This window comes from Dermochelys coriacea, chromosome 6, assembly GCF_009764565.3.
Source record: "Dermochelys coriacea isolate rDerCor1 chromosome 6, rDerCor1.pri.v4, whole genome shotgun sequence".
NCBI lineage: Eukaryota > Metazoa > Chordata > Testudines > Dermochelyidae > Dermochelys > Dermochelys coriacea.
This window is the reverse complement of record NC_050073.1, coordinates 4368571-4384752: the sequence shown is the minus strand read 5'-3', so window position 1 is coordinate 4384752 and position 16182 is coordinate 4368571. Positions and strand designations below refer to the sequence as shown.

The 16182-nt window shown below is 41.5% G+C and overlaps 2 protein-coding genes across 12 annotated transcripts in view; both read left to right on the top strand.

The window, feature by feature from the left end:
- LOC119856526 (zinc finger protein 572-like) overlaps positions 1-16182 on the top strand; it is a 568866-nt gene that overhangs the window by 479746 nt on the left and 72938 nt on the right. The gene's annotated exons all lie outside the window — the stretch shown is intronic.
- LOC119856507 (zinc finger protein 436-like) overlaps positions 1-16182 on the top strand; it is a 29752-nt gene that overhangs the window by 4047 nt on the left and 9523 nt on the right. Inside the window, exons 1-2 of one of the 6 annotated variants that reach the window (XM_038404072.2) lie at positions 702-1130; positions 11747-11839. In XM_038404072.2, coding sequence (XP_038260000.1) covers positions 1074-1130; positions 11747-11839 — 150 coding nt within the window. In that variant the 5' untranslated portion in view covers positions 702-1073. Of the gene's footprint in view, positions 1-701; positions 1131-5419; positions 7267-10981; positions 11274-11746; positions 11965-16182 lie in introns of those variants that run through there. The other 5 variants (XM_038404077.2, XM_043517253.1, XM_043517255.1 and 2 more) reach the window with 5 other exon arrangements.

Here is a 16182-nt window from a genome sequence, read left to right as displayed (position 1 = left end):
GAGTGCTGTGGCTATGTTTAGAAATCTCATGTTGGTACCTTCTTTGTGTTTTGTCAAATCTGCTGTGAAAGTGTTCTTAAAATGAACAACATGTGCTGGGTCATCAACTGAGACTGAAATATATGGCAGAAGGCAGGTAAAACAGAGCAGGGGACATAAAATTCTCCCCCAAGGAGTTCAGTCACAAATTTAATGCATTTTTTTTAAAATGAGCATCATCAGCATGGAAGCATGTCCTCTGGAATGGTGGCTGAAGCGTGAACGGGCATATGAATGTTTAGCATATCTGGCACATAAATACCTTGCAATGCCGGCTACAAAAGTGCCATGCAAATGCCTGTTCTCCCTTTCTGGTGACATTATAAATAAGAAGAGGGCAGCATTATTTCCTGTAAATGTAAACAAACTTGTTTGTCTTAGTGATTTGCTGAACAAGAAGTAGGACTGAGTGGACTTGTAGGCTCTAAAGTTTTGCATTGTTTTGTTTTTGAGTGCAGTTATGTAATAAAAAACAATCTACATTTGTAAATTGCACTTGCACAACAAAGAGATTGCACTACAGTACTTGTGTGAGGTGAACTGAAAAATACTATTTCTTTTGTTTATCATTTTAACAGTGCAAATATTTGTAATAAAAATAATATACACTTTGATTTCAATTACAACACAGAATACAGTATATACAAAAATGTAGAAAAAGATCAAAAATATTTAATAAATTGCTATTGGTATTCTACTGTTCAACAGTGGTGATTAAAACTGATTAATTTTTTTGAGTCAATCGTGTGAGTTAACTGCAATTAATTGACAGCCCCAGTTGAAAATATTAATAGTTGTTAGTAGCTTTAGCAGTCATGTCTCACAGTGTTTCTAGGATAGCGCTTCCTGTTTGTATTGCCATATTAGTTTTTAATGCTAAGTGCTTGTTTTTATCTTACCCACTATTCTGTGGGAAGATATGACTTCAAGGTGGACTGATTTTCTGGGTTGCTGTCCAAACTTCACTTTCCTTTGATCTGCCAACGAGGATTGCCTTTGTCAACTGTTACTTTGTCTCTTTATCCAGAACCCTAATGCTATTTCACGTCACCACTGGAGTGTACAACTTGGTTCCCAAAGATTCACTAAAGGTCAGATTTTTAAAGGTTGAAAGCACCTAGATGCTTTTGAAAATCCCACTAGTCATCTAAATACCTAAAAAATCTGGCCCTAAGGGCTTGATATTTATCTTATATGAAATCCTTCTCAAAGGCAAATTTCTACTGTAATTTTTACTGAATATAGGTATACAAACCCAAGATAAATTGACAACCACAAGCATTAAAAAATGAGTTATGCACCTGAAAGTCATGAAGTTAAATAAATAAGTAAATAAATACATTTGGATCTCTTTTAATTTGCCTTTTTGTTTAGGGTGTACTAGCTTCATGCTTTTGCTGTATCTGTCCCAAAGAATCCATATACCCCAAAGAGTCCATATACCTAAACAAGTAGTACACTGCTATAACATTCAATACAATTTTGGACTTCCAGTAACGTGATTTCCTCACCCCTGCTTTGTAACTGAAAATTTATTAAAAATCCTTATATCTGTAAGTAATCCATCATCCTGCAAATACTGAAGTTCACACTTTCCTCTTCTATTAATTTGTTGCATACACAGATGTTGATCTTTTGTATTGAATTGTTTATACATCTAATTGCATATTTTAATTTCATAGCCTTTTATGTATGCTATATATTTTGTTATGGCACATTTCAGTGATATTCTTCATTCTGACAAATTTATTGTTCTTTACTGCCAAAGTCAAGGATTTTTTTTTAAATGAATATACTGTTATCCCTTTGCATTGGTTGGGGGGCGGGCATAGTGATGATATCACCTAACATCGTCAAGTAATGTCCCGGTGGGTGGTCCACTTCAGTTGCAGTGTGTCCCTGAGCTATTGATGGGAGAATTTCAGCAGCAGACCTGACACCCTCAATTCCTTCTTAACCGTCCTCGGCCAGAGATGGAGCATGGAGTTCCCAGCGGTGCCCCGACGCAAGCTCATTTTAGGTTTAAAAGTAGTTAGAAATAGTTAAAAACAGTTCATAGTTAGTTATTTAGTTACTTTTCTCCTTTTTCTGTTCTAGTTAAAAAAAATTCTTTCTGAGAGACTGTTAGGGTCTATACCTGGGGCTAACCGTCCCTTTTTCAACTATGCCTGGTTCACTAGGATTTAAACGCTGTATCCCATGCCAGGATGCTATCCACGTGTCAGGTAGCCATTCATACTGTGTCTGCTGCCTTGGTGAGTTGTACATTCCCCAAAAGTGCACTCACTGCAGGAACCTGTAGGTTCGAGCTAGGTGAGACAGAGATCTGTGCCTCAAGCTCATTCTCATGGAAGAATCTCTCTGCCCGGCCTCTGACCCCAGGCAGCAAACCCCCTCTGGACAAAGATCCCCGGAGACTTCACCCTCTGCTCAGAGGAAGGCTCACTCCTCAAAAAAATCATTGAGGAAATAAGTGACAACTTCTCAGAGAGAGCCGACCAAAAATAAATGTTTCCCAGTCAGATCGCTCTCCTTGGTACTGACTGCACTGTGGCTAAGTACCTTTGATGCATCAAGATCCTCTGGCACCACCCATAGCCCCTCCATTCTCCAGTGAGGAAGAGGATGATGAGGAAGAGGGCGTCTTCTCCTCACACCATTCTTCACCTGTCCGAACAATGCCAACCTCTGGAACCCTAAGATTGAGGTCCCAATATTGACAGTGGTATGGGCATCCATGGATGGGCCCACCCATAACTTTCCCCATGCAATGGCCTCACTGGGACCCTTGGGCCGCCTATAGAAGACATTATAGCAGACCACCCAGTCCCTATAGGGAGAGGATTAGATTGCCACCACCTTCGGTGCCAGCTATGTCAGAACCCCCAGAGGAAACAGTGGTAGACAGGGAGGAGACTATAAAGTAGGACACCACACCACCTACTCATAACTCCTCATCCTCACCAGATAAGGCCATAATGCCCCCACCTCCTATGACTGCTGATGATTTCAAGCAATTTCAGAAACTATTCAAACGGGTAGTGGAAGGTCTAGAGATCCCACTTGAGGAGGTGTCTGAAAACCAACCCAAACTCCTGGAGATTCTCCAGACTTCGTTCACTTCAAAATTAGCACTGCCTATCAACAATGCGCGAATGGAACCAGCCAAAAATATCTGGAAAACCCTGGCAACCATTCTGCCCACAGGCAAGAGGACTGATACAAAATATTACATACCCTCTATGGGTATGGACTTTCTCTTTTCCAACCCTCTGCCAAACTCTCTTGTGGTGGAGGCTGTGAATTAACATGGGAAACAACTTCAATATAAATCTATTCCTCAGGATAAGGAGCAGAAGAGGCTTGACTTTTTTTGGCTGCAAAGTTTACTTGTCGGCAACCTTGCAATTTTGAGTAGCCAATTACGTGGCACTATTGACAAAGTAGGACTATGACAATTACACTAAGACAATTAAATTTATTAATGACATTCCAGAGGACAAAAGGGACCAATTCAGATCCCTGGTGAATGAAGGTCAACTAGTGGCCAGAACTATGCTCCAAGCATCCCTAGATGTGGTGGACACAGCTGTAAGATCTACAGCCACTGCAATTGTCATCCACAGGGCATCCTGGCTCCACTCCACGGGCCTCCCAAAGGAGTTACAGTCCACGGTGGAGGATCTCCCCTTTGACAGAGAGAAACACTTTGCTGCAAAGACGGACAAGGTCCTGCACACCATGAAGGACTCACAAGCGACCCTCAGCATGCTGGGCATTTACACACCTGCAAGGAAGAGGAGACAACACAGGTCTCAACCATACCAATGTAACAGATATAACCAATTTGCCCAGTAATGACAGTACGAGTCACAATGCCAGAGACAAAGACATCAGAGATGACCACCACCTCAGCCACAATCCTCAACATCGCAATTGTCATCCGCGAAACAACAGTTTTGAGGGTTTGGTGGAGGGTCTAAACAACCCCTACCCGACAGTGTTGACAACACCTACCACATCCCACTTTGGCCACCGTTTATGCCCTTTCTACCTGGTTTGGGCATCCATCTCTAGACAAGTGGGTCTTAGAGTTATGCGTTCGGGCTACTCCATCCCATTTACTTCCATTCCCTCCCACCCAAGCCCCCTCCCTGTCTCTCTTCAGGACCTTTCTCACAAGCACCTTCTACAACAAGAAGTAAACCACCTTCGAGATCTAGGTGCTATGGGACAAGTTCCTCCACAATACAAGAGGAAGGATTTCTACTCCCAATATCTTTTAACCCAGAAGAAAAATGGAGTATGGAGACCAATTGTAGATCTCAGAAAGCTCAAGAAGTTTATGAGGATCCAATGATTCAGGATGGTCATAATGGCAAAGATAATACCAACACTGAAATGGGGAGACTGGTTTTCAGTCCTCGACCTTCAAGATGCCTACTTCCACATAAGAATTTATCCCACTCCCAGGAGGTTTCTCAGGTTTACCCTGGGAATGGATCATTATCAATACAAGGTCCTACCTTTTGGTCTTTCCACAACATTGTGAGTATTCTCCAACATTCTTGCAGTAGTGGTGGCACATTTCCATAAACAAGGGGTAATAATATTTCTCTACCTGGGTGATTGTTTACTAAAAGGCCCTACTTGGGCAGAGTCATTTGATATCTCTCCACGGACAATCATTCTCTTTCTGAATCTAGGAATACAGATAAACAAAAATCAACCCTAATTCCTGTACAACAATTGGACTTCATTCGGGCCCACCTTGACTCTACAGAAGCCAAAGCATCAATACCAACAAAGAGATTTTTGACCAAAACCAGCCTCATCTCTTCAGTGATGAATAGTCCACATATCAGCACGCACCTGCCTCCAACTATGAGGTCATATGGCGACAACCACATATGTGGTATGGCATGCGCATCTCTACATGTGCTGCATTCAGGGTTGGCTCAGAACTGTATACATACCACACAAACACAGCCTAAACAGACGCCTGACAATGCCGACCAAAGTCAAAGACACTCTACCTTGGTGAACGCAACCCAACAATGCATGCTCATGGATTCCCTTCACTCAGGACCTACTTGTAGCACCTTAGAGACTAACAAATTTATTTGAGCATAAGCTTTCATGAGCTACAGCTCACTTCATCGGATGCATCTGATGAAGTGAGCTGTAACTCATGAAAGCTTATGCTCAAATAAATTTGTTAGTCTCTAAGGTGCCACAAGTACTCCTTTTCTTTTTGCAAATACAGACTAACACGGCTGCTACTCTGAAACCTGTCAGGACCTATTTTTCATGATGTTCACAACCAATACCTCCTTGATTGGCTGGGGAGCTCACCTGGAATATTAATAAATTCAAGGGCAGTGGTCTCCCCCAGAAACACAATTACACATAAATCTACTAGAACTCTGTCTGGTTTTCAACCCATGTCTCCACGTCCTCCCCTTGACAAGGAACAAGATGGTACGAGTAATGACCAACAACATTGCCTGCATGTTCTATATAAATCAGCAGGGAAGAGCCCAGTCCCACTCCCTATGCACACATGCCATAAAACTGTGGAACTGGTGCATTTGATACAACATCAACATCTCAGCCTCCTATCTTCCAGGCTGTCAGAACACAACAGCGGACACATTGAGCAGACAATTCTCCCAAGATCATGAATGGGAACTGAACGATGTAGTCCCACAAAACATATTTCAACAATGGGGCCACCCATCCATCAACGTAGTCACGACATCACAAAATCACAAATGACCACAATTTTGCTCAAGAGCAGGTCTGGGACTGCGATTGTTAGGGGATGCCTTCCTCCTCAAATGGGACGCAATACTTCACTACATGTTCCCACCAAAACCACTTCTATCAAAGGTTTTTCACAAAATACATACCGACAAAGTGAAGGTCATACTGACAGCTCCAACATGGCCACAACAGATTTGTTATGCTTACCTACTGTGGATGGCTGTCTGTACACCATGCACTTTCCCACTTTGGACGGACCTCCTCTTACAGGATGCCAGCAAGTTCACCACCCAAACCTGGAGAGACTCCAATTGAAGGCGTGGCTCCTACATGGTTCCCTCATGAGGAGCTAGCCTGCTCGGAACAGGTTCAAAATTTATTACTAAACAGTAGGAAGACAACCATGCACAAGACTTACCTTCAGAAATGGAAGAGATTTTCCATATGGTGTCAGGTCAAACATGTTACTGCAATTTCTGCACTTGTCCCCTTGATCTTGGATTATCTCTTGGAGCTAAAACACTCGGGACTATTTACTACCACAATCAAAGTGCATGTTGCAGCAATTACTGTGTTCCATCACAAGATCGACTGAGCATCGTTATTTGCACATTCAATCACTAAATGCTTTCTAACGGGCATACAGAACATTTACCCTGAGGTACGCGCACCCTCGTCAACTTGGGATTTGAACCTGGTACTACGCTGCCTTACTGGGCTTCCATTCAAACCCTTAAGGATGTGTTCATTGACTCAACTATCCGTGAATGTAGCATTTTTAGTCACTGTCACTTCAGCCTGTCACTCCTTGGGTGAGACAGGGGCTCTTATGGCACATCCACCATGCACCATATTCTACAAGGACAAGGTCACCTCAAGACCACATCCAGAATTTGTACCCAAAATATCATCTTCCTTCCATATAAACCAACCAGTCCATCTTCCTGTATTCTTTCCCAAACCTCACGGGGAGTACACATGATGCTGTACTACATACCCTGGATGTCAGACATGAAGTAGCGTTCTACCTTGATAGAACTAAGCCATTCAGAAGATCCCCGGGGTTTTTCCTTTCTGTCACAGAATACTCTAAAGGATTGGCATTTCCATACAAAGACTATCAAAATGGATCTCAGGGTGCATTCACCTCTGCTACCAACAAAACAATTTTCAACCCCCAGCAGGGATCAGAATTCATTCTACTAGAACTATAGCAACCTCAATAGTCTTTCTGAACAATGAACCACTCAAAGACATATGCAAAGCTGCCACCTTGGCCTTTGAACATACATTCATAAAACATTACTCAGTTGACCAGACCTCAGGCTCAGATACACTTCTAGGCCTAGCAGTACTATCTTCAATCACCCCTTCCATCCACAGAGGGCACAGCTCTACAGTCACCTTAAGTGGAGCACCCACAGGGACAAACATCTCGAAGAACCTCAGTTACTGCAGCAGGTGAGTAACCTTCTCTTACTGTTTTCAAACTCTTATTAAACTAAAGGAGGGAATGCTGTAATAATCAGTGCAGATAGCAACTCTGCCAAAAGCAGATGCATCTTTATCTTAGTGTTAAGTTGTTGTCTTGTTTTCAAATTATGTGTTGTCCTTTCCTGGAAGGGCACAGTTAAGGGTAGGAAGGCCTCTCATCCTGAATTAAACCAGATGGTTATCTTTTTGAGAGGTTTGTCCCCAGTTCAGTACTGGGAACAAAATCAGACATGGTTTTGTCTGGTATTGGGTGGGGGACGGCGGTCTGCTCTCTCTGGATTTTAAAAATGGCACCCCTCTGCGCTGTGTTACCTCACATGTGGGGCAGGGCACTCTTAAAAATAGTGGCCCCCATGCGGCATGATCTCGTATGCAGCATGCGTATGAGGTCATGTTGGCGGGGCAGGTGGTGTGATCGTAAAGATGATGCCCCCCCATGCGGCATGACCTCACACGCATGCTGCCCCAACTCTTCTTGGAAGTACCAGAGTGTCCAGCATTCCGAGAATCGTGTGCATGGGAGATGTTAGTTGCAGTGTCCTAGTAAATCCTGTGATTTCTATGAGTGAGTATTACAGTATGTCTGGTGAATGAGAAGAAATAACCATAGAGGTGGTTCAAAAAAAGATATTACCACACATCCCCTGTCTCTAATAACCATAGAGATACACAGTTCTAGAGAGGACCAGGCTATGCTGTAAGGGGAACTAAATAAAAAAGGAACTTCCTGTTCTCAGCTGTTTCCTCATTTGGAAAACCCAGTGAGATCTGAGTCTCATTGTGTACTGAGGGATTAAATCCTTGCTCTCGCCTGGTAAAACCGTGAGGAGATCATGTTCTCCTCCCCTTCATGTGCTGGCAAGAGCGGTGAGTAGGGGTGTCTGGGATAAGAGGAAGGAGAGAAAAGCTGCCCCTGCAGCGGCAAGAGATCTCTGTCAGGAGGAAGTTGTGCCAGTGACAAAGGGACCAGAGCCTGAACCCAGCATAGGGAATGTCTGTGCAGCTGAGTCCAGCATAGTTCCCTCAGCCCAGCCAGCTCCAGGGCAGCATGCTGGTGGGTAGGAAGGACCTGTGCAACTGAGTACTGCAGGCTCCTCCCCATTCAGCCAGCTTCTGGAGTCCAAAGAGGGGAGGTCTGTGGAGCCAGAGCCCAGGAGGGGCCCCTCCAACCCTGCCAGCAACTGTTCTGCAAAACATTTTTTTAAAAAGCCTTGTGAAACACAAAAGGCCTTAAGTATCAGAGGGGTAGCCGTGTTGGTCTGTATCCACAAAAACAACGAGGAGTCCGATGGCACCTTAAAGACTGACAGATTTATTTGAGCATAAGCTTTCGTAAAGTGGGTTTTTTAACCATGAAAGCTTATGTTCAAATAAATGTGTTAGTCTTTAAGGTGCCACCGGACTCCTTGTTTTTACAAAAGGCCTTGTCTGCACACACAAGGTGTAGTGCTTTAACAATATCAATACCAATATAAAGTGGTACAGCCCCCCCACCCCCGCCCCCAGACATAATTATTTTGTTACAAAAGTGCTTGTTCTTGTACAGGAAAGACGTACCAGTATAGTTATACCAGTGTAAGGAAACTATATACTGGTATAACTGTCTCCATATTAGGAGATAACTACATTGGTAAGAAATAACACCACCAACTGAAATAGGTATAAAAGTACGATATCTGTGTGTAGACCAGGCTTACGGTCATGTCTACACTAGAAAACGTTTGCAGAAACTGGCAAATCCTCCTAAAGTGCTTTTGCCACTATAGCTCAGACTAATTTCCCACATTAAATAAACTATCTCAAACCAAATGGCAATTAACCAGGATGTTCAATGAAATAATTACAAACTTTAAAACCATCACAACACAAAAAACGAAAAGCAAAGAGTCAATCCTTCTCAATTTAATTTAAGTTTTTGTTTTTGTTTTAAAAAAGCCTGTAAAACAATATATAGAAATAAAATGAGAAAAGGTAGGAATAAATTGATCCATTTAGGCCATAAAGAACATTAACCTCACAAAATTAATTTTTATTTCTGCTGCTGACCAGGCAAATAGGGCAACTACTCTTACAACTGAAATATTGAGATTGTCTCCACCAGAGAACCTTGGCCAGTGAGCCTATGAGTGGAGACACAGTGTACACCAACAGAAGGAGTTTTTCTGCAACCATGTCTACCCCACCTTCTCAAAAACACTAGCTACACTATCGGAAGCACTGTTCTGTCGGTGGTGGGGTGCCATCTCATCCAAGTTGGCTGGGTGTGTGTGATTTTTTTCCCCTCACTCCTAGCCAATATAGCTATGCTGGCAAAACTTTACAGTGTAGACTAAGCCATAAGCACTACACATGAAATATTTGGCCCAGCTTATGAAACCCTACACTCAACTTGATGGCTTTTCTCTGTCTGTAATGTGATAGCTTTTGAACACCATATCTGATTAATTCGACAATTTCAGGGAATGTTCTCCACCTTGATACATTTCGGTGAAAATCAGAAAAGTAGAAGGAGGAATATGGGTACACATGGAGCCCCTGGCATATGCTTAGCAGGCCCATTAACTTTTAAAAACTCTGAAATTATCTATAGGTCAAAGAACCAGTTAATGGCTGCCATTAACCACTTTGGGCATAACAACACCCCCATTAGTATGTCCCAATGGAGTTTAAATATTGACACCCTGAATGACTTATCACCCAGACAAAGGAAAAGAAAGAATGGTGGGGCAGAACTGGAAGGCATGGAGGGCACACAAAGCCCAGGACAATGGGGGACCCTGGTATGGGGAATGGAGGCACACTGACCCCCAGGCATGTGGCAGAGGTGGAAGTGAGAAGGGTTGGGGAAGGTTTATAGGGAGTCCCTGAAATAGAGTGGGATGGGAGGGGGGGCACAAAGGAAGCTTGGGAAAAAGAGTGGAGGGATGTGTATGCAGTGAGCTTGGCCAACAGAAGCAATGAAGTGTATGTTCGAGCAAATGAGGCAAAAGGCTTCTAAGCCTAGCTTAAAGATGGCCACTTAGTTCTCAGATCATAGAATCATAGAAATGTAGGAAAGGACTTCAAGAGGTTATCTAATCCCATTTTTCTCAACCTTTTTTCATTTAAAGACGCCTTTGGAAATTTCTAATGGAGGTGCAAACCCTTTTGGAAATCTTTTGTCTCTATATATCGTTGATTTCTGTTTTCAGTCTAAGTCTTTTGCAGACCCCTTACACATAGTCTGAAGATCACCAGGAGTCCACAGACCGCAGGTGGAGAACCACTGATCTAATCCATCCCTCATGCTGAGGCAGGACCAAGTAAACTTAGACCATTGCTGACAGGTGTTGGTGCAACCTGTTCTTTAAAATCTCCAATGATGGGGATTCCACAACTTTTGTAGTAACCTGTTTTGGGCCTTAACTATCCTTATAGCTGGAAAGTTTTTTCTAATATCAGATCTAAATCTCCCTTGTAGAGTAAGCCAATTGCTTCTTCTCCTATTTTCAGTGGACATGGAGAACAATTGATCACCATCCTCTTTATAGGAGTCCTTAGCATATTTGAAGACTATTATCAAGTCCACCCTCAGTTTCTTTTCTCAAGACTAAACGTTCCAGATTTTTTAGCCTTTTCTCATAGGTCAGGTTTTCTGAATCTCTTACCATTTTATTTAATTTATTTATTTATTTATTTTGCTGTCCTCTGGCCCCTCTCCAATTTGTCTTAAAGTTTGGTACCTAAAACTGGACACTTTAAGAAAGTGACAGTAAGTGAAAAAAATGTAAAATATAACACTGTAGAAATGACAAAGTTACAAAAGAGTAGCTAATAAGGCAAATCTTTAATCCACATGAACAAAAAAAGGATTGTCTCTTTCTCAATGTCAGTGTATCTCCCTTCCACACTAGCAAACTGCATGCTTTGAAAAGGAAAAGCTGGAAAGCTGTCGAGGCCCTCCATATCTCATCATTGCTTATTACTGAAAAAGGGTTAGTAACTCAGAGCTCTTCACTGAGTGGGGTGGGGGGGAAGGGGAAGTTTCTTATTCCAGCATGTTCCTGTTGTAACAAGCAGACTCCAGGTGGTAGAGTTTGCTTTAAATGAAAAGCTTCCTGCTGAGAACTTCTTCAACAGAATAATTTCTTCAGTGTGACTGGCTGAAAATGGAGACGAGCTATAAAGAACCCTCCTCATTTGATGATCATTTTTTACTGAAAAAAGGGGAAGTAGCTCAGGGCTCTGATGTGAATGAAGTAGGAACTTCTTTCCTCCAGCTGCAGACACAGAGCAGTAGAGTTTGGTTTAAGCTCAAAGCTTCCTGTGAAAGCTTCTAAAAAAATAATTTATTTGGTGCAATTGGTTGAAAACCAACTGTATTTGAAAAGCGGTGGGTCCCCTGTAGAAAAGGTGTTTCCTGAGTTATGGAAGATTTTTACTCTACTAGAATCTCTTTGTTCCCCAGTCTCTAGAAACCATCAAGAAGAAACTCCATCAACTCAGAGACTCAGCGACAGTAAGAGGAACCGTTGGAGTTCATAGCTGGAGAAATAAAACTGTACGTACTAATTTCCTTTTAGTCACCATTCTGCCTAGTGATATTTACATCCAGCCTTGCATTTCACACTGCTGTGCCTAGCAGAATGGGATCATGGTCCATGAGTAAACCTCCAAGGCACTGTGGTAATAAAAACTGCATTACATGTACACCTGTTGTAATAACTGGGGCCAGACAGGCCTACACCAACTGTGGGAAAATGGCTACAATTTTTATAAAATGTTCCAGTCACCTATAACAAATGCTAATGGAAAACAGTTTGAAAGGGAGACAGACAGATTGGGTTATTCAAAAGAAACAGGCCTGCTGATCTAACTCAAAGAGTGTGTAAAGATCATGTCTGGTAAACAAGAGGAATGTGGGATCAGAAATCAGTGGAGGAAGCTTTTCCACCCAGCCACAGTTTTAAGTTTGTTTTAGCTACAAATGAAGTGAGTTATAAATTCTTAGCTTTATTAACCTGTGAAGGGTTTAACTGTGATTTTGATAGCATCTAATCAAACAAGATTTATAAATCCTATAACTCTAGGATTCTGTTAATATTGTGTTTGGTAAACTGGAAGAGTGTGGGATCAGAAATCAATGGACCAAAATTGGTTAAGATTAATGTACATACTCAGAAGCTTAAAACTCTGGCAAACTAGCAATTGTTGTCCAAGTGTGTTTGACCTTGTTTTGGTTGGGCATGCAAAGCCATCTGCTAATGTTCTTATTGAAAAATCAAAGGGTTTTATAATTTTGTTTGATAGTTATTACGGTTTTGAAATCTTTTTACAAATGCTTTGTTTCTCTTTTTCTTTTGTGTATTTTAAGGTTTGTAGTTTCTCTAACTGGTAATAACTTTGAACCTTCAACATAAAGGCATTTTTAAGCAAAATGCAAAAGTGATAAAATAAAGTGTTTTCAATTGTTAAAGGTTAAGTTGCTAAAGCAAACTTCTGCTCAGATAACATCATGAGTAGCTCTTTTTTAACTGAATGCCAGCTTAATTCAAAGCTGCTACTGCATTGACTATACATTGAGATTCAAACCTTTGGAAAGGGCTGTTGAAGCCCCCAAGATTTTTGCGATTGGAAAAACAAAACATGGTGGTGGTTGTTTTTGTGTATGTGAAGCAGCACAGTTCTAGTGATTCGGGTTAGATCTTGGGTGGGTGGGGGGGCTAAATTGCCTCAGTGGCCGTGAAATGTTGGTGGGCAAGGTCTATCATAGACTAAAATGCTGGTGTATTTTAACTATCTTTGGGTGTAGCAAATGGCTCATGGATGCACTCATGGATGTTGCTAAGAAACATTAGCTGGCCGCTTCTTTTTAAAAGGAGGAAATATATAGGGATAAAAATGCCATTAGGGCTAAAATTTCTGCAAATCAGGAAATTTTACCACTTGTGTATGACATTTTCATGGTTCATGACATGTGCAGCTTTAAATAAGGAAGAGGTAGGGGATGGGATTGGGAGAGTTTTTTGATCTTTACCCAATCTGGGCATTCAGTCAAAATGTGATAAGAGTAGTGTGTTTCTAAACATCTCAAGACAGAGAACAGCAGCACTGTTAAAATTGTTTTAGGTGTAAATAAAGTGAGTTGTAAGTTTTTATCTTTATTAACATGAGAAAAGTTCATATGTCATCTAATCAAATAAGATTTGAAAATCCCAATTTTGGGATGAGGAATTTGCAAACCTTACAATACAACCAAGTACCTTTTCCTTTTTTCTGTTTCTCCAAGAGCCGGGTTGCAAGTAAGAGTCAGCATGTGAGACAGAACTGCATTTTCTATCTTTGCTGTTCTTTCCTCTTCCTTTTTCTGTGCATTTGTCTTGTTCTGTCTTCAAGGAAACAAGATCAGACTTTAACAATAGAAACAACAGCTCCAGCCCATTTCATCTAACTTCTTCTCCTTTCCCCCCCAAAAAGGAATGTTGTTACCATCCATAACATCATCCAAAGGACTTCTGAACAGAGTTTCCTCCTCCTTTTCTAAAAACATTCTACAGCTAAAGGAAAATGGAATAAGGGATACAGTTGAAATGAAAGCCTTGCTTAATACTTTATATTTCAAATGGCTTAACTGTTTGTTCTTTTTTTTTTCTGTTCCTTTCGTAAAAGGTTAAAAAAGTTTTAATGCTGGTTGTTGCCATGGCACTTAGCAGGCTGAAGGTTAGTGGCCTAGTGGATAAAGGGGAAGCACTAGACATGACATATCTCAATTTTAGTTGGGCTTTTGACACAGTCCCAGATAACATTATCATGCATAAATGAGTGAAATGTGGTTTGGATGAAATTACTGTAAGGTGGATGAAAAAATTATTCAAAGAGTAAAAATTACTCAGAGTAAATGTCAATGGTTTGCTATCAAACTGGGAGGGTGTATCTAGTGGGGTTCTGCAGGGGTCAGTCCTGGGTCCAATACTGTTAAGAAAAGCTTCCTAGCTAGAAGGGTAGTTTAGCTGTGAAATAATCTTCTATGGGAAGTTGTGGAATCCCCATCATCACAGGCTTGTAAGAACAGGTTGGACAAACACCTATCGTGGGTGTTCTAGAAGGTTTTTTTGGTCCTTCTTCAGCGCAGGGGACTGGACTGGATGACCCTTTGTGGCCCCTTCCCGCTCTACATGTCTATGATTCTGTGAAATGCAAGTGAGAAATTATGCTTAGGTAGTTTTATCTTTGGCATGTATAACCTTGCGATTCCAATTGTGAATGCAAAGTCAGTCTAACCTCCATACAATTGGAGTATTAATTAGATTCAACAAGGAATTTTGGGGTTATTTACTAGAACTACCCCTTTAAGTTATTGCTTCTATAAAGTTTAGTTTAAGGTAAAAATCTTCCAGGCAAAAGAAACAGTGAAAAAGCAAGAGCACCAGCTATACTTCTGGGTGTGCAGCCAAGAGCTTATTGTACTCTAAAAGAGGAACTAAGGCCTGGTCTCCACTTAAAACTTATGCTGGCGTCAGTATGTCAGTCAGGGCTGAAAAACCATACACCCTCAGCAACATGGCTATGCTGACAAAACCCCCAGTGTGAACACAGCTATGCCGAAAGAAAAATGCTGCTAACGGCATAGCTAATGCTGTTCGGGGAGGTGTTCACTTGCCATCAGAAAAACTTCTGTCAGTGTACATTGTGTCTATACTAGGGGGCCATCCTGGCTCCAGCATAGACTCTGGAGTGTAGACATAGCGTTACTTTTCTGACAGTCTCTGTGAGGCTATGGAAGTGAGAGTAACAGACAGCATTGCTTTTAAACTAGTCAGTGTAATCTAAATTTCTCCCTAGCTGAAATGGGAAATTAAAGATTGCTGCCCTCTGGACAATGTGTTCAGACAAAAGCACCAAGGGAATTCGTAAAGATTTACTCCGTACCTTGGCTATGCTAGCATGGTTTGGAAATTACTACCTGCTAAGTAAGAGACGTCTTAGCAAACATGCACCGTTGTCCAAATGATCAATGTGAAATGTAAAATAAAGCATGTCTTGCTTGAGTTTTGAGGGTCAAAACCTTTTAGATCTGAATGTGACAAATACATCCTGTAAGAAGAAAAGGAGTACCCGTGGCACCTTAGAGACTAACAAATTTATTAGAGCATAAGCTTTCGTGAGCTACAGCTCACTTCATCGGATGCATTTGGTGGAAAAAGCAGAGGAGAGATTTATATACACACACACAGAGAACATGAAACAATGGGTTTATCATACACACTGTAAGGAGAGTGATCACTTAAGATAAGCCATCACCAGCAGCAGGGGGGGGAAAGGAGGAAAACCTTTCATGGTGACAAGCAAGGTAGGCTAATTCCAGCAGTTAACAAGAATATCAGAGGAACAGTGGGGGGGGTGGTAGGGAGAAATACCATGGGGAAATAGTTTTACTTTGTGTAATGACTCATCCATTCCCAGTCTCTATTCAAGCCTAAGTTAATTGTATCCAGTTTGCAAATTAAATCCAATTCAGCAGTCTCTCGTTGGAGTCTGTTTTTGAAGCTTTTTTGTTGAAGTATAGCCACTCTTAGGTCTGTGATCGAGTGACCAGAGAGATTGAAGTGTTCTCCAGCTGCTACTCTGAAACATCCTGTAAGAGGAACAGTCAAATCTGCATATGGCAGAAGTTCAAACAAAAAGCTTAACTTTAAATTAAGTTAAACCATTAAATAAAATTCTGTTAATTCATACTTATGAGAAAATTGGATACCCCATTGAGTGATGCCCCTCAAATGTAGAGGGATTATGTTACAAGGGAAGCTCTTTGGGAATCGAATGTCATTCTTCTCTCTTTATACAGCACCTAATACAATGGGATCCTGGCCCATGACTAGGACTCCTGGGCTCTAGGGTAATACC